General features: G+C 41.4%; 2 protein-coding genes and 3 non-coding genes across 5 annotated transcripts; 4 read left to right on the top strand and 1 right to left on the bottom strand.

Annotated features, from left to right (window-relative positions):
- The first annotated feature begins 4,110 nt into the window (after nucleotides 1-4,110).
- LOC142195265 (T-complex protein 1 subunit zeta) lies at nucleotides 4,111-15,766 on the top strand. Its single transcript, XM_075264890.1, has 14 exons — nucleotides 4,111-4,357; nucleotides 6,235-6,298; nucleotides 6,412-6,546; nucleotides 8,723-8,896; nucleotides 9,078-9,181; nucleotides 9,686-9,796; nucleotides 10,598-10,757; nucleotides 11,366-11,448; nucleotides 11,524-11,620; nucleotides 11,727-11,874; nucleotides 12,676-12,809; nucleotides 13,000-13,102; nucleotides 14,186-14,258; nucleotides 15,473-15,766. Exons 1-14 carry the CDS (start codon nucleotides 4,221-4,223, stop codon nucleotides 15,543-15,545), a joined length of 1,596 nt encoding a protein of 531 aa, XP_075120991.1. The 5' UTR covers nucleotides 4,111-4,220; the 3' UTR covers nucleotides 15,546-15,766.
- Nucleotides 9,474-9,603, top strand: LOC142196392 (small nucleolar RNA SNORA15). Its single transcript, XR_012715223.1, has one exon. It is a non-coding gene; the product is annotated as a small nucleolar RNA SNORA15 (small nucleolar RNA).
- LOC142196396 (small nucleolar RNA SNORA22) lies at nucleotides 10,792-10,925 on the top strand. The gene has a single exon (XR_012715227.1). It is a non-coding gene; the product is annotated as a small nucleolar RNA SNORA22 (small nucleolar RNA).
- LOC142196397 (small nucleolar RNA SNORA22) lies at nucleotides 13,923-14,054 on the top strand. The gene has a single exon (XR_012715228.1). It is a non-coding gene; the product is annotated as a small nucleolar RNA SNORA22 (small nucleolar RNA).
- A 1,271-nt stretch (nucleotides 15,767-17,037) lies between the features above and the next one.
- On the bottom strand, nucleotides 17,038-20,948 carry LOC142195296 (THAP domain-containing protein 2-like). The gene is made up of 3 exons (XM_075264941.1): nucleotides 20,698-20,948; nucleotides 18,723-18,918; nucleotides 17,038-17,809 (listed from the first exon to the last, which is right to left on the bottom strand). Exons 1-3 carry the CDS (start codon nucleotides 20,766-20,768, stop codon nucleotides 17,444-17,446), a joined length of 633 nt encoding a protein of 210 aa, XP_075121042.1. The 5' UTR covers nucleotides 20,769-20,948; the 3' UTR covers nucleotides 17,038-17,443.
- Between the last annotated feature and the right edge of the window lies 1 nt (nucleotide 20,949).

Below are 20,949 nucleotides of genomic sequence, written 5' to 3'. Positions count from 1 at the left end.
GCAATGGGCCTATAACTAGAACAATCTTGCATAAGAAGTGGAAAAAATGGCAGCACTCCAACATTTAGAAAAAGTGTGGGTTTATTCCAATCAGCGACATTTCGGTTCTTATCTGAACCTTTTTCAAGCAAAGAAGTGAGGAAAACCACCAGTTTAAATAACAACCAAATAATATGGTACATAATTACAATTAATTACTCAGCATGTGGAAACAATGTATCACAACATCAAAACACACTTAGGTGGAGTGAAAGATACAGTGTAACAAAGTGTTATAAATATACGATGATCTAGTAACATTTTTCAGATCAATATAAGTGACATATATATAAAATCACACCATATATAAAAATATAAATATGAGGAGGAGGAACATCCAGTTACTTTCACTAGTATCATGGGCGTTTATTCATACATCGTGTCCTCAAGTGACTACTGCGCAAAATCAGAAAAAAACATGCCTTCCCAGGCTATCAATCATAGTATATCCCTGCACGCACAGAGTAAACTAAAGTCATGTGCGGCATACCAAATGCTGGCATCCACCCAGACTACCCAGTGCGCATGTGTAAACCTGCATGTTGATAAACAAGCAGCAGACACAGCGCATCTACATAGTCAGGTGTTACTATATCCACAAAAAAATTAAATATAAAAAATTAAAAAAATATATAAAAATTTTATTTAAAAAATTAAAACTAAAAAAATGAGTAAAATCAAAAACCTGTATAGTTTAATCTAAATCATAAAGTATAAATATAAATGATAATAACATGGCCCAAAATTAAAGAAATATTTTTTTAAAAAAACATTTTTTTTAGCTATAGTCCAATTACAGGGTATATTATGGCAGACCTACATCAGCGTCGCGCAAACGACCCAAATATATTACTGCCCAAGAGGTTAACCAGACTGAAAAAGAGGATCAAGGGTATAGCAATAGAGGACACCCTCCATCCCTGCGCGCCGGCTGCTCCCATTCATTCCTATGGGACCATGCTATTCGAAACTGCCGTTTCGAATTGTACTCGCTCATCTCTACTCATTACCTCATTTATAATATTGACGAGTGTATAATGAGAGACGCTGAATTCTATGGTTCAACAGGTCTCTGAGGTCAGCTCAGGCTGCCACTAATTTTAGCGGAGGATAGTGAGGGAGGGTCGGGATACTAACCGAGCAGTGAGGGTACAGATTTTAGTCGTTAAAGCTTGTTTCCTTGTGGCCCTATCTTTTTTAATCGAGGAGCCAATCCTATGCAATGCCCGCACATGACGGCTTTATAGGCCAACCATAAGACATCATTCAAAGAGACAGTCCTCTCACTTTCCCGGAAATAGTGAGATGAGCACGCAGAGTATCCTGTATCCAGGGAAGAGGGAGTTTTAAGAAGGGCCTCAGTGTGGCGCCAATGACATCGTCTAGGCGGGGGTAAACATAGTTAAAAAATAACTAAAAATAGTTAATCCTGGTGTGGAGTTTATGGGGGTGTGAGTATAACATGTAAGAATGGCCCCTGGGATTATCCACACACCAGAGATCATAGAGAGCAGGGGCATAACTAGCAAAGACTGGGCCCCCTGCAAACTTTTGACTTGGGGCCCTCGCCCACGGCATAGCGCACCCTTTCCTGGCCTCTATACAGTATAATGCCAATTTTACATACACTATAATGTTCTAAAGTGGCTCCAGGCAGTATAATGTCTAATAGTGGCCCCTCCAAACACTATAATGTCCCATAAAGGCCCCTCCACACACTATAATGTCCCACAGCGGCCCCTCTATAAAGTATAATGCACCACAGAATCCTCTCCACACAGTACAATGTCCCATAGTGACCCCCTCCACACAGTACAGTGTCCCATAGCAGCTACTCCACATAGGATTATGTTGCACAGTGACCCCTGCAAACAATGTAATGTCCCACAGTGCCCCTTTCACACAGTATTATGTCCCACAGTGGCCCCTGCACACAGTATTATCCCCCATAATGGCCCCTGCACACAGTATTATCCCCCATAGTGGCCCCTGCACACAGTATTATGTCCCACAGTGGCCCATGAACACAGTATTATGTCCCACAGTGGCCCCTGCACACAGTATTATCCCCCATAGTGGCCCCTGCACACAGTATTATGTCCCACAGTGGCCCATGAACACAGTATTATGTCCCACAGTGGCCCCTCCACGCAGTATTATTTCCCACAGTGGTCCCTGCACACAGTATTATGTCCCACAGTGGCTCTTCCACACAATATTATGTCCCACACTGGCCCTTGCACACAGTAAGTATAATGTCCCACAGCAGCTCCTGCACACAGTATTATTCCCCATAGTGGCCCCTGTACAGAGTAATATGTCCCACAGTGGCCCCTGCACACAGTATTATTCCCCATAGTGGCCCCTGTACACAGTAATATGTCCCACAGTTTCCCCTGCACACAGTAATATGTCCCACAGTGGCCCCTGCACACAGTATGATGTGCCTTTCCACAGTGGCCCGCCTGCAATGAAGGAATTAATCACAGTTTAGAATACACTTAACTCTCTCTTGGGCATCACTAAATGATTGATGCCAAGGTATTGTGGTACAGTCCTAACCAACACTTGTGAGTGGGTTTGATGTATTATGCCTTGTATACCATTTTTCTGGTGTACAAGGCATAAAAAGTCACAATTTTTGCAAAAATTTGTGCTTTGCACAAATATTTTTTTCATTTCAGTGATGCCTTCAACCAGGGACACAACTACCAGGGTAGTAGCAGTAGTGGCTGCCACAGGGCCCGGATTGTTTTCTGTTTTTAATAGGCCATTACCGGCTGGAGTAACTACAGCTGATAACGGCCCTATTTACTTACTAATTCTGCCTCCTGCTCATGGCCCCCGGCACTTGCCCTTCTGTGGAGGCGGCTGTGAGCAGGAGCCAGGATCGGTAAGTGAAGCCGTGCGCCCGCGAACCCCACAAACACTATCAGACCCCCAAGTATAATGATAATGATGAGACCCAGGAGAGGTGAGGAAACATAAAAACCGCTGTTACTTACCTCTCCTGGCTCCAAAAGGTTTTAGGCCTATATGGTGACGTCCCAGATGTCACGTGGGCTGGGGCTTGCGTCATTCTGCATTGCGACACCAGCTCCAGCTCAAGTGACGTCTCTTCCATCAGTGAAGATGGCCAACATCAGCGGGCAGTGCGCTGGAGCCAGGGAGCGGTAAGTAACAGTGTTTTGTTATGTTTATATCCACCCCTGGGTCTCCGATTTATTATACTCTGGGGTCTGGAAAGGCACACCCTCCCCTTACACTGAGTTCACACCAGCGTTCGATCTTCGTTCTGAGGTTTCCGTCTTCTGCATGCAGAAGACGAAAACCTGTCAGATCAGGTCCGGCCGTGAACATTTTATGCTCTCCGCGGCTAAACCGTTTTTTTAAACCAGACACAAAGTCCTGCAAAACGCTCACCGGCGATCATGGCCGGACACTTTTCAAACCCATTCAAATGAATGGGTTGAAACATGACTGCAGGTTTCCCTCTCTTGCCCAGTTTCGGGCAGGAAACGGAAACCTGCAGAACGGACACCCCGGGCGCAGATGTGAACGAGACCTGACTGAGGGGTTATGAAGACTGGCATTTTCTGATTGTGACCTATAAGTTTTTGTTACGGCCACTATGCAGTATACATGCAGAGATAAATATATATGTAGTCTCCTGCTACTAGCTGCATGGGATATCTGTATAAAGTCCCTGTGGTACCGCACAGTATGTCACTGGGTGACAGCGACTTGTAGCAGCCTTTACATAACTGTACTGCCAGGAGTCCCTCTCTCGGCTCCCGGTATAGCTGTGGATGACATTAGCCCTTTCCCACATTATACTAGGGCTTACTAGGGCTCAGCACACGTTACGCCGCCCAGGCCTCATCTGGCCGCATTGTGCCTGGCAACACGACACGAGCGCCTCACTTCCTCTAGACAGTTATAACGTCTACTAAGGATCTCGCGACATTTCATAAACGCCAGCCAATCATGGTACATGGCCTTTTCGTTCAGCCAATCAGAGCGTGCACTGGGTGGGACCTGCCGGCCGAGCATGCTAGATTGTTCTGGAAGCGCCGGCCCCAGTCTCTTGCTGTCGCGGCGTGCAGGGAAGGCCCGGGCTTGGTCATTGTGTGCCGCGGACGGTTTCTCGCTTCCCCTCTTCAGTCCCCTGCGCCTCCACAATGGCGGCCGTGAAAGCTCTCAACCCGAAAGCCGAGGTAGCACGGGCCCATGCGGCTCTTTCTGTGAACATTAGCGCCGCGCGAGGGCTACAGGATGTGCTGAGGACCAACCTCGGGCCTAAGGGGACCATGAAGATGTAAGCGTGCGCTTCCTCCTTTGTAGCCTGTGGGCGCCTTGTGGCAAGTGTGAATGTTTTCAGCTCTCTCTGCTCATTGAGCCCTTTGATAGAGAGCGGGGAGATATGAGGGTGAGGGCTTTGCCATATTGGGTAGTGGCCATGTATACGGCGTTGCATGCATTCCTCTGCGTTATTTACTGGGGTGCTGTGGCCTTAGTGCTGCCCCCCTCAGCTCAGGAGCCGTCTGGTAGTGCAGCAGCAATGTAAACTTTCTAGTGTTACTCTGTACAGGCTGTCCTAAATGGTAGTGGGATTGTTATCAACACAAACGACCCCAAGCACACCTAGCACTTCCTTTATGTTAGCTTCACGCCTGACTTGGGTTTTCTGTTCCTTGGGTACTCCAAGCAGAAACCTGTAAACCCCATAGACTATAATAGGGTCTGCTAGGTTTCTGCCTGGTTGTGCTTGCAGGACTTTTCTCTCCATATTTTTCATACGGAATGGAGGCACTGAACTCCTGAACGGTCACAAAGCCTTATGTGCACCCAGCCTTAGTAACCCGTTCTGTTTAGTGTTACAGCGGTTTTGTATACCTTATAAGACCTGCACTTACATTAGCTTATAGCTGCAGGTTTATCAAGGTTTACGAGTGGGGTAAATAAGTTCTGCGCAGCAGAGAACTGAACACAAACAGAATGTCGACAGTGGGGAATCTGACTCGTACTGTGTGTGTTAATACTGATCACTTAGGGGGTGTTCACACTACCACTGCTGTCCGCCCTGGGGTTTCCTTCCTATACCCTGTGGAAACTGGACAGGGGACAGCTTGCCAGCGGTCAGCTTTGAAACCCATTCATTTGGGTTTTTTTTTAAAGGTAACTGCCGGTGTATATACCTGAAAACCAGGTTTGTTTGGGTATTTTTGTGCACACACAAAGTCCTGCGTGTACAACTGTTTGTGCAAAAATAATACTAATTTCCAGGTGGAGAGGTTGCTTACGGACACTGGCAGTTACCTTTAAAAACCCCATTCAAATGAACGGGTTTCAAAGCTGACCGCTGGCAAGCTGTCCCCTGTCAGTTTCACCAGGGTTTAGGATGAAAAACCCGGGGTGGACAATGGTGGTAGTGTGAACACTCCCTTAGTATTGTCTGAATCCTGCAAGATCTTATATTTAAACTATAACTCCCTGCCCGCACTATTGTCAGGTGATGTTTGGTGACAATTTAGAAAAATCTAAATGACTTTATTATTAAACATACTGTATCATTCTTTTTAGCAACCCTATAACTCAGCTGCTATGGTAAATCCATATACCATTATTATAAAATTGCAAATTTGAAGCATTTACCAAAGGTGGGTAGGCCCTACAAATGTCTATCTTTGGTTTCCTACTGCGTTCATATGATGCCAAGTTTTAAGCTCTAGTTATAAGAGAATGAGCCATCATTAGTGAGAAACTGAGTCGGGAATGTAGGCAGCTTGCTCATGCTGTATATAAAATCACGTTCCGGACTGTATTTTAATCTAATGATATCTCAGATTGTTATAGCTAGTTCTTCAGGCTTAAAGAGGACCTTTCATGAAGAACTTGATCCCTCTGGCAAACAAGACTTAAAGAAGTCCTTTCATGTCCTCGGCCACATGCGGTTTTGTCTACCACTAAAAAGCCAACAGTGTGCTGAAATCAGCGCAATGTCGTCATTCCCGTTATGTGCCCTGAGGGAAGAGCAATCGGTGCATTTACAGATAGCTCTTCACTGTCAAAAGGGCGGTCCTGACAGTCTAACTGAAGAGAGAGCAGTTAAACTCAGCAGGTCAGGATCTCTTCATAGTGTAGTACTACTGACCCTTTAATTGTTTGCACCCCTTTGTGATGTCTTTTGAACAGGTTGGTCTCTGGAGCTGGGGATATCAAGCTTACCAAGGATGGCAATGTTCTGCTCCATGAAATGGTATGTACATAGAGGAGTTCTTTATAGAGTATCGGTGATGGGCTTTTTTAATACCACCCAGGGAGTATGTACGATTTCAGCCTTATGGTAGTTTTGTAATTTTTGTGTTTTAGCAAATTCAGCATCCTACAGCCTCTTTGATAGCAAAAGTAGCCACTGCCCAAGATGACATTACAGGAGATGGAACAACCTCCAACGTGTTGATCATTGGAGAACTCTTAAAGCAAGCTGATCTCTACATATCTGAGGTAAATATCTAAGTCAGACAATACATACATGTATTTTTTTGTAAGTAGTATATGTGAATTTAAGAAACTCTGTAATATCTATCAGAGGAAAGAATTGTATCTTAGAAAAAAGTCCCAATCAAGAGTATCGGTCACTTAGAGATAACTAAAAAGACTTTTTTTTTTTTTTTTTTTTTTTTTGCTGTTTCACACCTTATAAAAATTTTAACCAAAATTATATAAATAAGATGTACTTTAAAAAATTAAATTACGGGTGTCAGGGTATGGCAACTCAAAGCTTATTTATTTAATTTTAGGCGTTAGAACGTACAATATATAAACTGATATCCCCAGAATTGTAGCAACCCATATGTGATGACAGAAACTATGTATTATTGTGTATGCAGAGGGGAGGTGGGAATTTGAGTAGAAATAGTTTTTACTGGCTGTTCACAACCAGATGTCTGGTTTACGCTACTCACCGAGAACTTTGTGCTATTTCAATGTGCTACCTGTGTTCTTCCCAGATAGCACACTGACCCATTTATTTCCTATGGGCCCAAGCACACTTCTGTGTATTCCATGGATCCGTGTGCAGACCAAGTCTGTGCCACAACACTCAGAGCAGGTCCTATTCTGGGAGAGTAAAACCCACGGACGGTACACGCATGTATTCTGTGTGTTTTCCGAATTTGTGGAACAATTACTTAGCTCCCCACAGGGATTTTTTTTGGTTCAGTGTGTCATCTGTAAATGCAATAAATACAGATGACGTATTGAAGCAATACTGTTCGGCATCCGCAAGAACGAAAACGCATTGATGACACACGGTCCGCAAAAACTGGACAGTATTCTGTGGACGACAAAATACACATTGTCATTCACTAGGGGCCTTACTGTTTTACAACGTCGTGGTCAAGCAGATACAGAGGAGGGTGTCAGGACTCTGGAATTATCTCCAGAACCCAGCAGGGACACAACTCTCCAAGACAAAGAAAGTTCTTCCTCTTTCCCAGATAAGAGTCTGCTGATTCCCAATCTGTGAGTAAAAGGAGGAGTTGTGGCTAAGAGGCTGATGCCTTACAACTGATGTCATATCTGTAGAGTCTGCTAACAAAACTGGGTATATTCAATTCTATCAGAAGAGATCTTCCAAGCTTCCTTGAACCAAAGACTATTTAAGGCTAAAGCCCCACGTTGTGGAAATGCAGCTTTTTTTTTGTTTATTTTTTTGAGCCAAAACCAAGAGTGGATTGAGCAGAAGGTAGAAATATAAGGTGTGTGTGTGTGTGTGTATATATATATATATATATATATATATATATATAATCTCCCATTCCTGTTGTAGCCATTCTTTGTTTTGGGTCAAAAAACTGCAGCAAAATCTGCAACAACAAAAAAAAGTTGTTTCTGCAATGTTTTGGGTTTTTTTGTTTTTGTTTTTCCCCAGCTTCCCTCTAAGACCTGGTTGGCATCTGCATTTGGGCCATTCCATTCCCCTCTCCGCATGAAAAATGCGGAGACCAGTCCTGCAAGCAGCACCTTTCTCTGCATCTTCTGCGGAAACCACACGGACCCCATTATAGTCTATGGGGTCTGTGGGTTTCCTTAGGCAACTACTTTTTTTTTTTATGCGGATTAGTTTTCCGTTCAGGGGTGTCCCCAAGTGGACTTCCCGAACAGAAACCTATGCGCAGATGTGAGCAGGGCCTAAGGAATATTAAATGGATACCATTGCAAAGTACAATTTGTCCTGTAAAAATACACTCATACAGCTCTGAATTGAAAAATAAGTGTTATGGCATTTGGAAGGCAGGGAGTCAAAAATGAAAATTGCTTCTTTTGGAATGGAGTCCATGAATGTCTTCTTATTTACTAAAAAAATAATATAGTAATTACAAAGCTTCTTAAATTCACTTGAAGTATTTGAACATTGAATTATTGGAGGTAATTCTTTTTAAGCTTCTGGATATGTTACATGTTTGTTCTGTTTTTGTTTGCTTTTTGTTAAAAGCAATGTAAATTCTTACTGTGCATATAGTCCAGGTTCCCCAGTCCCTTTGAGATTAACAGCTGCTTGAAACCTTACACCAGGAGGATACTAGGAGTTTGATGTCTGACTATAGGTTTGCTGTACTATAGCTTGTAAGCTTTTTTTTGTTTCCTTTAATATGTGTTGTGGTTCTTGTGTTTTTAGGGCCTTCACCCAAGGATTGTCACAGAAGGATTTGAAGCTGCAAAAGAAAAAGCACTTAAAGTTTTGGATGAAATTAAGGTCTCTAAAGAAATGGACAGGGAAACCCTTATTAACGTGGCCAGGACTTCTCTTCGCACCAAAGTACATGCTGAGCTGGCTGATGTTTTAACAGAGGTAACTGTATAATCTGATTCTTTACTATAGAATATATGTACCAATGATTATACTTGTACCAGGTTAGTTCCTCACTACAAGCATCTGAAATGTCCAGAGAGAGCTTAAGAATTATTTTTTAGTTTAATATCACTGCACACTATTCATACCTAAACCTCACTGACTGCATTCTGCTTTTAAGGCTGTTGTGGACTCTGTTTTGGCCATAAGACAACCTAATGAACCAATTGACTTGTACATGGTGGAAATTATGGAGATGAAGCATAAAACAGAAAGTGACACCACGTAAGTAATGGCATGTTATAGTATATTTACCTGTTATGTCTTAGTCCATTTCAGTGTAGCTTGTATATCTGCTTTGCTGTGTGATGACTTCTTTGGCATAGATTTGCTTTTTTTTAGCCAAAGCCAGGAGGGGGCTAATGATGATTGGGAAACTTAAAGGAAGGAACTGCTCTTCATACTTGATCCACTCTTGAGTTTGGCTCAGTAAAAGGCAGCAAATTCTATATAACATAGCAGCAAAACCGGTCCCCAGCCTAAGGTTGAGTAAGGAGGACGATTGGAGAAAGCAACTGCATGGACGAATTCTGCATTTCTTTGTAGTAGACTTTGCAGTCAGACACCATGCTAAAGTAACCACATGCGTGCTTGGCTATTTGACGTTCCATTATTTGGTAATGTTGTTGGCACAATTGTGAACACCTGTAATATGCTACAGTTAATGAATACATTGAGACGTCTATTACCAAATATACTTGGTTTCTGAGAATGACTTTGTTCTTCTAGGTTAATAAGAGGGCTTGTGCTTGATCATGGGGCTCGTCATCCAGACATGAAGAAGAGAGTTGAGGATGCGTACATTCTCACCTGCAATGTCTCCTTAGAGTATGAGAAAACGTAAGTAAACCGATTTTTGAGAGAAATTCCAGTTCAGCAGTGTTTTTTGCTCAATTTCTGCTTGACCTAAGACCTGGCCTTCATGATGAACTTTTATATTTCCTGATACAGGAATCGCCATAGTAACTTTAGGTTGCAGGATCCTAATGTAAAAAGATGTAGGGGACTTTTTCACTTTTATATTAAAAAAAAAAGTCATGCAAATTGTGATAGTTATGTCATGAGTTTTGTTCTCAATCAAGTATGGAAGTCATAGTGACAACATGGGCATTTGTACATAGTTAGGGCGGGTTCACACCGGCGCCCGAACTCCGTTATGCAGGTTTCTGTTTTCTGCCGGCAGGAGTTCGGGCACAGGTGTGAACCTGCCCTAACTAGTTAACTTGTATCTTACGCTGGGTTCACGCCAGCGTTCAGGTCAGAAGACTGAAACCTGTCATGCTGAGTCCGGCTGTGAGCGCCAATGAGCGTTTTCTGCTCTCCGCGGCAAAACCGTTTTTTTTTTTTAAACTGGACACAGAGTTCTTCATGTCCGACTCTGTGTCCAGTTTTTTTTTTAAAAAAAACTGTTTAGCCGCGGAGAGCGTAAAATTCTCACGGCTGGACACTTTTCAAACCCATTCAAATGAATGGGTTTGAAAGATTCCGACAGGTTTCCGTCTCCTGCCCAGTTCTGTGCAGGAAATGGAAAACTTGCAGAATGGACTCCGCAGATGTGAACGAGCCCTTACTCCATCAGGTTTATCTTTGAGACTGTGGTGTGAAATGCTTTACTAATTCTGCTTTTTGTTCCCAATACAGTGAAGTTAATTCTGGATTTTTCTACAAAAGTGCGGAAGAGAGGGAAAAGCTAGTCAAAGCTGAGAGAAAATTTATTGAGGAGAGGGTGAATAAGATCGTAGCCCTGAAGCAGAAAGTGTGTGGAGATTCTAACAAAGGGTTCATAGTGATAAACCAAAAGGTGAGATTGTTGTACTTGCTATATAAATGTATATCAGCACAAAGAACACCCAAGTGTGGTTTGTAGCACCCTTGGCTTTTAGCTTGTGCTAGAGTAAAGCTGTTCTTTTTCCTCTGCATCTGGTGAAAACTTTGGTTACCAGTATGTATTCAAATGAACAGGACATAGTGACAGTAATGCAACTCTGGAGTAAAACTAGATGTTCACTAGGCAGTGAATGAAGATGACTGAGGCATAATCTTTATGCTAAACTTTGGTTACTTGGACCAGTGAGAAGATTATGCAGTTTTCATGGTCTTTGGTTCATGTGACTAAAGTGATTGTAAACTGGTATACAATAATGGCAGTGAACGTAGAAGCCAGTGAACCTCTCCTCACTTTAATGTATGTCTTGAAGTTTAGATTTAGGATTTGCTTATGTGCTCTCGCAATTAGATTTTGTATATGACTGTAATTTAATTTTTTTTATCCTTTTAGAAGGATAACTGATGCATTCTATAGTTAATGGCAGTACCAATTATTATACTGTATTCAATATCTGCTTTCCTGCCCAAACTACAGAAGTCTTAATTTTAACTTGACGTCTCTAATCTGCTGTTGAATTGTAGGGAATAGATCCATTCTCATTGGATGCCTTGGCTAAAGAAGGGATTGTAGCTCTTCGTAGAGCTAAGAGAAGAAATATGGAAAGGTGAGTGTCGTTCTCTGCTGCTGTCTCTTTGTTTGTGCTTCGTTCAGATCCATGATGGGTTACTGTTTTTCACAGGCTTACCCTAGCTTGCGGTGGTACTGCAATGAACTCTGTGGATGATCTCACTCCTGACTGTTTGGGACATGCTGGTCTTGTTTATGAATATACATTGGCAAGTATATTTACATGATAACACTAAGTGGTAGCTCTACATTATTCCATATTTGTATTAGTAGTTTATCTGCAGCCTGTCATGTTTACACAACTTCTATTTTCAGGGTGAAGAGAAGTTTACATTCATAGAACAATGTGAAAATCCACGCTCTGTCACACTGCTGGTCAAGGGACCCAATAAACACACCATCACACAAATTAAAGATGCCATTAGGGATGGCCTGCGAGCAGTTAAAAATGCCATAGAAGATGGTGAGTTGAAATGCCAAAGGGAACTCATACAACTTGTGGTGTTTTAGTCTTCAACATTTTCCACCTATGTATTTTTTTTTTTTTTTTTTTTTTTTTGGGGGGGGGGGGTTCTAGAAGAAAAAGAAAAACTGTTCCTATTTGCATATGAGCCTCTGCGTACTGTAAATTATTGATATTAATGATTAAGCTAGGCTTACATTAAAACATTGGTTACACAAAGAGCCTGGCAAAACCCCTTTGTTATAATAGGGTCTGTCGTTTATAAACTGATACCATTGGAGGAAAATCCTTTATGCAGTACTTTTTCCTCAGATGATTTTCAGTAAACACTGCGGCAGAATTTCCAATGGAGGCTCTGGCACAGATGTGAACCTAGCTGTAAAGTTGTACTCCTATCTGGAGCAATGACTTCTGATGCACACAGTGGGGAAGATCCACAAAGTATAAACATACACTATATTTATCAAACAGCATGATGAATTCTCCACATTGTGTGCACCTGGATTGCTTTACACAGGAAAAATTCCATCCTGGTCCAGGTAAGCATTAAAGTCATGGGTGAAGTCCAAATTAAATCGAGCCCTTCAGGCAGGTGACAATGTCAAATTTTACATGTTTGACGACTTGGCAGCAGAGACTGCAGACAGCTCGGCTACATGATTGTAAAATGTGAATTTTACTTTATCCATTGCTGTATGTATAAATGTCTCTGGAGCAAGAGACTTGTGTATGTAAACTATCAGTTTCCAGCTTTCTCTAGGCATTTAGATCTAATTGATTTTTTTTATTTTCTATATTTAGGCAGTGTTGTACCAGGCGCAGGTGCTGTTGAAGTAGCAATTGCTGATGCCCTTGTCAAGCACAAACCTAATGTGAAAGGTCGAGCCCAGCTTGGTGTACAGGCATTTGCTGATGCTCTCCTTATCATTCCCAAGGTATTAATAATTATCAGCGTGGTTTTCAAATGGTTAATTGTTTAGCAGTCAACATTATTGGTTTGATCTGCTATTGCTCTACTTACAATAATGACCGTAGAGGGAAAAGGGCCACCTGGGCTTATAAGACATTTATGATCTCGCTCTGTTGCATTGTTCCCAGAAGCTGACATTCTGTTGATATTTGCAGGTTCTTGCTCAGAATTCTGGATATGACCCTCAAGAGACATTAGTGAAACTTCAGACAGAATTTGCAGAATCTGGACAGCACATTGGTGTTGATCTTAATACAGGTATCTCATGCTTAAGATTTTCTTTATGAAACTTATCAGTGTAGTGTACTTTTTCCTTTTTGCCTTCCATTGTCTTAAATACTTTACTTCTGACCCTGCAGTGCTGACTTTCCTTTACCATACTTCGCTGCAGGCTTAGGGCTAGTTCACACGTAGTTTTTTTTTTTTTTTTGGTCTGGATTTTGACGCGAATTCGGTGTCAAAATCCGGGTAAAAAAAAAAACTGCCTTCCATTGAATTCAGTCGGATCCGGTCACTTCCTTTTTCCATGAGCGGTATTTTACCGCTCGCGGGGAAAAAAAGAGGTGACCTGCCCTATCTTGACATGGATTCCGTGGCAGAAACTGCAGCGGCGGCAATCATTTGGGCCTAATCCGGCGCTGAAAGCCGTGACTGTCGTAAGCCGCGGCAGGCACATTTAACTACGTGTGAACTAGCCCTAGCTTATTATCTTGGGTTTCTCTTTTATAATTTTTTGAGGTTAGTCTTTAAACAAGTGTTTTTTTTTGTTTTGTTTTTTTTTTTTATAAATTAAAGTCATGACTTTCAAGCCTTGTTCATGCCGTTTTGTGTGTACTTTTGGTAATGTTTTTATGTTTTGTTGAATTTCTTACGCTTTTGAGTTTCTAAAGTAAAACCTCTGGTAACACTGCCAGAGAGGAGACCATATCCAAAGCAGATAGCATTTTGGTTATAGGAAAGGAACTGGCTCCCAAAACACTGTGCATAATCTTGATAATATCATGCTTTAAACTTAAACCTGTTTCTGCAATGTTTTTGACCCTTTTTTTTTAGGTACACTAGTCTGTTTTTCAAAACTATGCACAGAGAACACTCAGTTGTGCTCTTTGGCTCAATTGACCACAATACTGTGCTATATCAATGTCTGCTCTTTTTCCTCTGCGTTGGAAGATACTGTTCTTCTACACGTATTCAGGAGAGCAGCACATACTTCATAATCACCAATGGCCTTAATACTGTATGTGATTCTGTATACTACTGTAGATTTTGGGACTTTTAGAGTTATTGTTAATAACAGATTGTTTTGCGCCTACAAGTACAACTGCTTTTTGTTTCCTTAAGGTGAGCCAATGGTGTCTTCGGAAGCAGGAATTTGGGACAATTACAGTGTTAAGAAACAGCTTCTTCATTCCTGGTAAGTAGTTATTTTATCCACAGAGTTTAAAATGGCTTATTAACTTTACTAAGCCTGTGGGACAGCATGTTAATCTGTCTGATGTAGAGCCATTAGTGTAATTAAAGGGCCTCTCTCATTGGGATTTTACATTTTTAACTAAGCCTATCTTCTTGTAGGCATACCTTTTATTCCCTGATCGTTGTAGGCGTTTTCATGAAGAAGAAAAAAGTTTTCTTCTGTAAATCAGTCTTCTGGGAGCACAAGGGCATTCTCCCTGTGCACCAAGCACCCCTGAGTTGTCAGACTGGTCCTGTATCGTTGCCTCCTTCTTGCTTCCTGTACACTCCTTCTCTTCTTTCCTTCCTTTTCCTGTCGGCATGAATGAAATGCACAATACGCTGACTGAGAAGGAAGCAAAGAAAAGGAGTGAACAGCAAGCAAGAAGGGGGCGGCAGTGCAGGTCCAGGATGATGAAACGGGGGTGTTCGGAGCACAGGGGGAAACCTGGTGTGGCAACGCATTGTGGTTTTTGCCTGCAGGGCTTTTCACAGAAACTTCGCAGAGTTTTCCTCTGTGGACTTTCTGCCTCAATTATACCTATAGGGAACTGATGGCGTCTCCATTGGTATAATTACCATGCTGCGATTTCTAAAATCATTAAGGTTTTGTAAGCCAGTGTCCACAGCATGTACTTTCCTGCACTGTACTTTCCTTTCATCCACTGGACATTGTCAGGTTCTTTTCCTAAGCGTTTTCACCGTGGGCAAACTGCAGCATATATACTATGTGGGGCCTATAGAGGTTGTGCTTGATTAGAAAATATGGCTTTTTATTTTTTTCTGTTCTTAAGAAGTGACACTGTCTGTGTTCACATGGCAGTGCCACAGCTCAGTCCCATTAAAACTGAGACTGAATGCAACATGGCCATGTGACTAACTTGTGATATCATTTCCTGAGAATAGTTCAGTAATGTTTTCTAATCCTGCACAACGCCTTCAATGGCCAATGCTGTATTGTAGCCTGCAGGTAAATTACACATGGGGGATACAACATTTAATCGCTTGACCTGCCAGTGCTATTAGCAATATACTGTAACAGTGATACACGGGTGTTGCCCTGTAGTATACTCTCCAGAGCAGGATTAGGGTTTTTAGCAGCACTTGGATTACATATTGCTTTTACATTTTGTATACAGTTTGACATTACTGACCTTGTTTTGTTTTTTTTCTTAGCACTGTTATTGCAAGCAATATCCTGTTGGTGGATGAGATTATGAGAGCAGGAATGTCTTCTCTAAAAGGATGAATTTAAAGCTGCGTTACGTTATGCATTTCCTATGCTCTAGCTGATTTACTGAACCATTGGTTTCAGTGAATTCACATCACTTAAAACTGTAAACCAATAGCACCTATTGAAATTCATTTGATCTAAGTTTCAGAATTTATTTATTTCAGTTTTTTATGGCACTGAAGTGTACAAGTTGGCCCTCCAGTCTTTGTACTCAATAAAAATAAGCGTTATCTTCACTACTTGTATGTTTCAAATTTCTTTTGAGAATTTTTTTTTTTTTCTTAGACACCCCCCCATGGTACATCGTACATACCAATACAGCTTTCCATACACACTGTCTCTCAAGGTTATAATAGTTCTGGGAGAAAAAAAAAAATCCCTGGACTTGTCTGATTTATACCAGTGGGTGAACTGAAGTCTGAACTGTGCACTAGAGGATTCCGAACTACTTCCTCTGCCATTTGGCACTGTTATATTTGGAGTTGGTGGTAATTAACTTGTAATGGCTGCAAAGGCTGTGATAAGATTGCAGCCATTTAACCTCATCAATACAACACCCTCATGAAGTGATGACATGCCTTATGGAGGTCCCCATGTCAGACATATGAGTTAACCAAGTAGATTTTGTCTTAGAGGGTCTAATAGACCTATTGTATAGCTGAGAAGTATTTCAGTGCATCTTATAATTAATTAGGCCACCTAGTGGTTAAGTCCTGTGATGAAACTAAAAATTTAAATGAGAAACCATATTAATAATATGGAAAAATCCTAATTGTCCTTTTCCTATTAACACTTACTACATAAAAAAAAAATTAAAGCAAAAGCTAAAATTGGTATCAATGAATTTGTAACACCTTTATGTATCCTGCATGATGAGCTCTGTAAAAACAAATTGCCAGAATTGTTGTGTTCTGGTCATACTGCCTAAAAAAAACAAAACAAACAAACATGTAGCGTCCAAAGAGGTGAATGGAAGAAGCAAAGCTATATTGCTGGAATAGCTATAAATTTGCTCTACTCTCTCACACTAACATCTCTCCGTGTTATGGAAACAGCGTATACAGTAGTGTCACTTGTCTGTTTCTGAAAGTCCCACATTTGTGGTTGTGACCACATGCTTTTTAGGCTGAGGCCCCATATTATGGAAACTGAGTTTTGTTTTTTGAGCCAAAGCCTAGAATGGCTCCAAAAGGCATGGGGAAGTTATTAAACTTCTAACTTGTGGTCAATCCTTTCCTGGCTTTGGCAAAGTCTGTAACAGAAAAAAAAAAGCTGTTTCCACAATGTGGGGCCTCTGCCTTAAACTGCCAAACTTCCACAAATGTAGACACATAAAAGACCTATATAGGTCCTAAAGGACTTTTTTTTTTTCCCCCCCCCACATGGTTATAGCATATGCAAGAGAGCCTGAAGACTATTTCATTACAGAAATTAAATTAAAATTGGCAGTAAAAGTTTCTCTTTAAAGCATACCTTCAAAATGGTGTAAATACAAAAAAGTACAGCCTTGTCACACTATTTATTAGGAATTCCAAGATGTGACTTCTAAAAACTGCCTCTGATACCATTCTTTTAAAGTGGCGTTGCATCAAGAACTACCGTATTCTACAAATAACATTACTGAGATCTACCCATACAACATCTTACTTCATGTTAGTCCTAGTCTTAATTCTGTTTACCACAGCCATTTTGTGCACTCTAGTTAATGCCAGGCCATACAATTATCTGAACTTTGGAAAGTAATGCTTGAAGATGACTCCATGAAACACCTAGCAGAACAAACCAGTAAGTTTTAACTTCTAACATTCCTAGAAGCCTCGACATAATTGGAATGCGCACAACCTTTAGTGTCCATGTGGTGATTTGTGTAGCAGAACAAAACTTTTGTACATCATCCAAAAAACTAGCTGCACTCATATCACCACTGCAGTCACATTGTGTGTCTTTGGATCTGGGGCCATATAGTCCCGGTGCTGTACTATGCCCTGGGCAGATGTGTGTTCTGATGGCTGCTCTAGAACGGGATCTGTGGTGTTTTCTGTTAAAGATTTCTTCCTGCCTCGCCTTTCTCTTTGCTGATAGATTTTAATCTTCTTGTGAGCAATTTCTAATTTCCTTTCAAGGTCCCATATTTTTCTTTTAATCTCATCAGGTTTTGGTAGGCAGTAACTGTGGTCACCATGGAAAGCCAAGCCTTTCTGTATGTCTGAAGCAAGTCCTGGTGGAGGTTTTTCTTCTGGCTTTTCTGCCTTTATAATAGTAGACTGTGTGAGAGCGATCTGAAATAAACACGGCAAGAGTCTGAGAAATACCCTTTTCAAAAATCACAGACTGAGAAAATGTTGCTTGATAAAAATAAATAAAAACCTGAACATATAAGGGATTTTATCTAATAAAAGAAAAAAACTGCATATAGTGGCTACAGGACAGTTTGGCAGAGCAATTTGTATCTACAGTTAGGCCTCCTACACATGACCACATTCACTGTCTACATGAGGGCCATGTGCATGGAACTCAGTCCATCATGGAGATATGAAGCAGTGAGCTCACAACTGCTACTGTAGAAGACTGACAGATTTCTTAGTCTAATACAGGACAATCAGGCTGATTAGGAGTTCACTACATCGTGTCTCATTACGACGCATTGAGTTCCATCCACACAGCCACGTTCAGTCCAGGAAATATGGCCCATGGGCGGATAGTGTTTGCTAGACTGAATGCGGTCATTGTTAGGACTCCACACTGCAAGTGTACTAGAAAGTAAGGATCCCTCTGCATGACAACAGTCTCAAGGGCTAATATGGCTTCTAATACTTAACCCCCAGTTAATAAGGATCAGTGGGTGATTTAGTGTCCCAAATTACCCTGTTATAATGCAATCTGTTATTGCATTAAAAATAAAACTTTATATTTACCTAAAGATGAGTCTTATTGGCTTTATCTCTGGCTTTCCAGGTGCCTGTGAAGCTGGAGATGTACACTCAGAATTCAGAAACAAGAGCCCTGAAGCCAAGGTATACTTTGGCTTCACTGGGGATGGGGGTGGGGGATATAATGCTTATTATTTTTAATGCTGCTGTGGATTGTGAATTGCAATTTGGACTTTAGTGTCAAAAATGACCCTTTAAGACACAAACTATCTACTGAATAGTATGTTACATAGTGAACCAGGCCTACAACATGAATGCTTACCTTTTCCACCATATGATGTGGATAAATAAAAATTGTGGGCACTGCATTTGTTCTTAACCGCACAGTTTGCCCTGTTCTGTCAAAACACGATTCTTCAAAATGGTTAGAACATAAAAATGTGTGAAGGCTTGGTGAGAAATTTTCTCTGTTCACAAGGTTAAGCCATTGTTTTCTTCTTTCTGGATTTGATGGAAATCTGTATAATACATAAATCTTAATATTGTCAGTATATCACTGCCAAAGACAACAATGTACAGCTAGTTTGGAAATCTGTTTAGGTGGAGGTTCTTAGAATGGACCTTTCACCACCTTCATCAGTTCCAATTCTTTATTGTTCAAGAGCTGCTGCTCCATTGATTCCAAAGCTGCTGGAATATTGTCTTTACTTTCCAGGGTAATCTATGCCTTTGGTTACAGCACCCAATGTGCCCTGTACTGGTAAGTGGCCAGTCCTAGGCTGGAGCAAACTACCTGGATCCACTGATCTTACTGTAGGAAGCAAATTGGCATACTGGGTACTGAAAATACTAACTGCGATGGAATCAATGCAACAACTCCAAACAAGAGTTGGAGTTGATGGGGGAGAGGTCCTCTTTAACAATGGCTGCTTGCAGTTTAAAAGTGGCTTTCCAGGTTTCTCCTTATTAAGGCTCATTTCCTTCAGTATATGTGTTATAACTACTTTATTATAATACTTTCTCACCGATGCCGTAATAGAAATCTGCCTCCAATGCTCTTATTTTCGGATTAAACTGTGTTTCTATAGAGGAGACCAGAGGTGTGTCCCAGACTACCACAATGAACAATCCTGACCTCTAATAAAGATATATTAGGAATTTTACAAGTCTGAAAACAACATTAAAACTTTTTTAACCTGCATACAAAGTATAGTAAAGGGCCTGTATCAATGTCCTCAACCCAGTTTGAACAAAACAGCTTGAGCTAGTCAGACTGTTTTTGTAGAATGAGATTTAGTTCCCAGCTCTCTTCAAACTTCTTAGCCCAGGGACAGGACGTTGTCCCTCAGTTGACATCTTTATCTTATTACATTGCTACATGGGAAACATACTGTGCCACTACTGCTGGTGCCATCATGCTAGGCACAGCTATCTGCCAACACAGATACACGTGCACTGAAGCGGTTTTGTATCATGTTAGCCAAGTGCTAGCCTAATATTTGCCAGCCAAGGCACGTCTTAGCCAAGATGACACGTTGGTTTCCACTGCTGTCCCCATAATTGCTAGCTGCCATGGCCAAACAGAAATGTCTTCACTATTAACCACTTAAGCAGGGGCATATATCCCTCTGGCAGACCTGACTCTTAGGGAGCCTTCACACGATGTAAGCGCTACTTCACACAGGGACATGGAGGAGGATTTTGATAGCGGAATCCACGTCATAATCCTTCTCCATACAATGTTAGGGGAAAACAGCCTGGCTTTTTTTTAAAGCTGTTTTTACAAAAAAAAAAAAAAAAAGCTCCAAAAAAAGCTTCCTAATTAGGAAGCTTTTTCTTCCGGTGTCAAAATAAGCCACACGTTATTTACGTGTGAACTAACCGCTCAGCTCATTTTGTCCATTTTACACGTGTAAAAACATACGTGTAAAATGTAGTTAGCCATTGAGTTCAATGGCTTTTTTTTTTTAATGCATGCATTTTTGCGTATTTTTCGTTTAAAAAAAGCCATTGAACTCAATGGCTAACTACATTTTACACTTGTATTTTTACACGTGTAAAATGGACAAAATGAACAGAGCGTTACATGGTTTGAAGGCTCCTGAGGTAGTAAAGTGGGGGTGCTGCTGCACTCTAACCACACCTCACCTCCCAAACAGGTGCACAACAACTAGGGCAGCAAAGGGGAGCCACAATGTAGAGCTTTTCCACCAGATCCCAAGGGAATCAGCTACATGATCTACCACTTGTGGTTCCCTCAGCACACATACATGGAGTAGGTGTCATTCATTACCTACCTATGAAAGGTAACCTGGTGGTCCCTTTTAGAGTTATTGGAGCACCCAAAGGCTGCGCACGAAGTGGGCATTGCAATTTAATAAGCTATAACACTGCTACGTCCACCTCCGTTCCCAACATGGCCGCCGCAAGCTTCACAACATCACGTGATCGCACTTCTTTTCCTCGTGATCGCCGACGTCATTGCTTTTAAGGTAGACCGGGGTAATTTGATGCCTTGAAGAATCGGGCAGTAGAAGGTTCCCCCCTCC

Source organism: Leptodactylus fuscus, chromosome 2 (assembly GCF_031893055.1).
Source record: "Leptodactylus fuscus isolate aLepFus1 chromosome 2, aLepFus1.hap2, whole genome shotgun sequence".
Classification (NCBI taxonomy): Eukaryota; Metazoa; Chordata; class Amphibia; order Anura; family Leptodactylidae; genus Leptodactylus; species Leptodactylus fuscus.
Note: the sequence above shows the minus strand (reverse complement) of the source record. Positions and strands in the feature narration are given on the sequence as shown.

Coding starts and splice junctions, on each gene's coding strand:
- LOC142195265 (XM_075264890.1), top strand. CDS start 4,221: ATGGCGGCCGTGAAAGCTCTCAACCCGAAAGCCGAGGTAGCACGGGCC. Junction 11,875..12,675: donor TAAAAATGCCATAGAAGATG/GTGAGTTGAAAT, acceptor TTCTATATTTAG/GCAGTGTTGTACCAGGCGCA. Junction 14,259..15,472: donor AAACAGCTTCTTCATTCCTG/GTAAGTAGTTAT, acceptor TTTTTTTCTTAG/CACTGTTATTGCAAGCAATA.
- LOC142195296 (XM_075264941.1), bottom strand. CDS start 20,768: ATGCCCACTTCGTGCGCAGCCTTTGGGTGCTCCAATAACTCTAAAAGG. Junction 18,919..20,697: donor CACCAGGTTACCTTTCATAG/GTAGGTAATGAA, acceptor TGTATTATACAG/ATTTCCATCAAATCCAGAAA. Junction 17,810..18,722: donor CACATCATATGGTGGAAAAG/GTAAGCATTCAT, acceptor TGTTTATTTCAG/ATCGCTCTCACACAGTCTAC.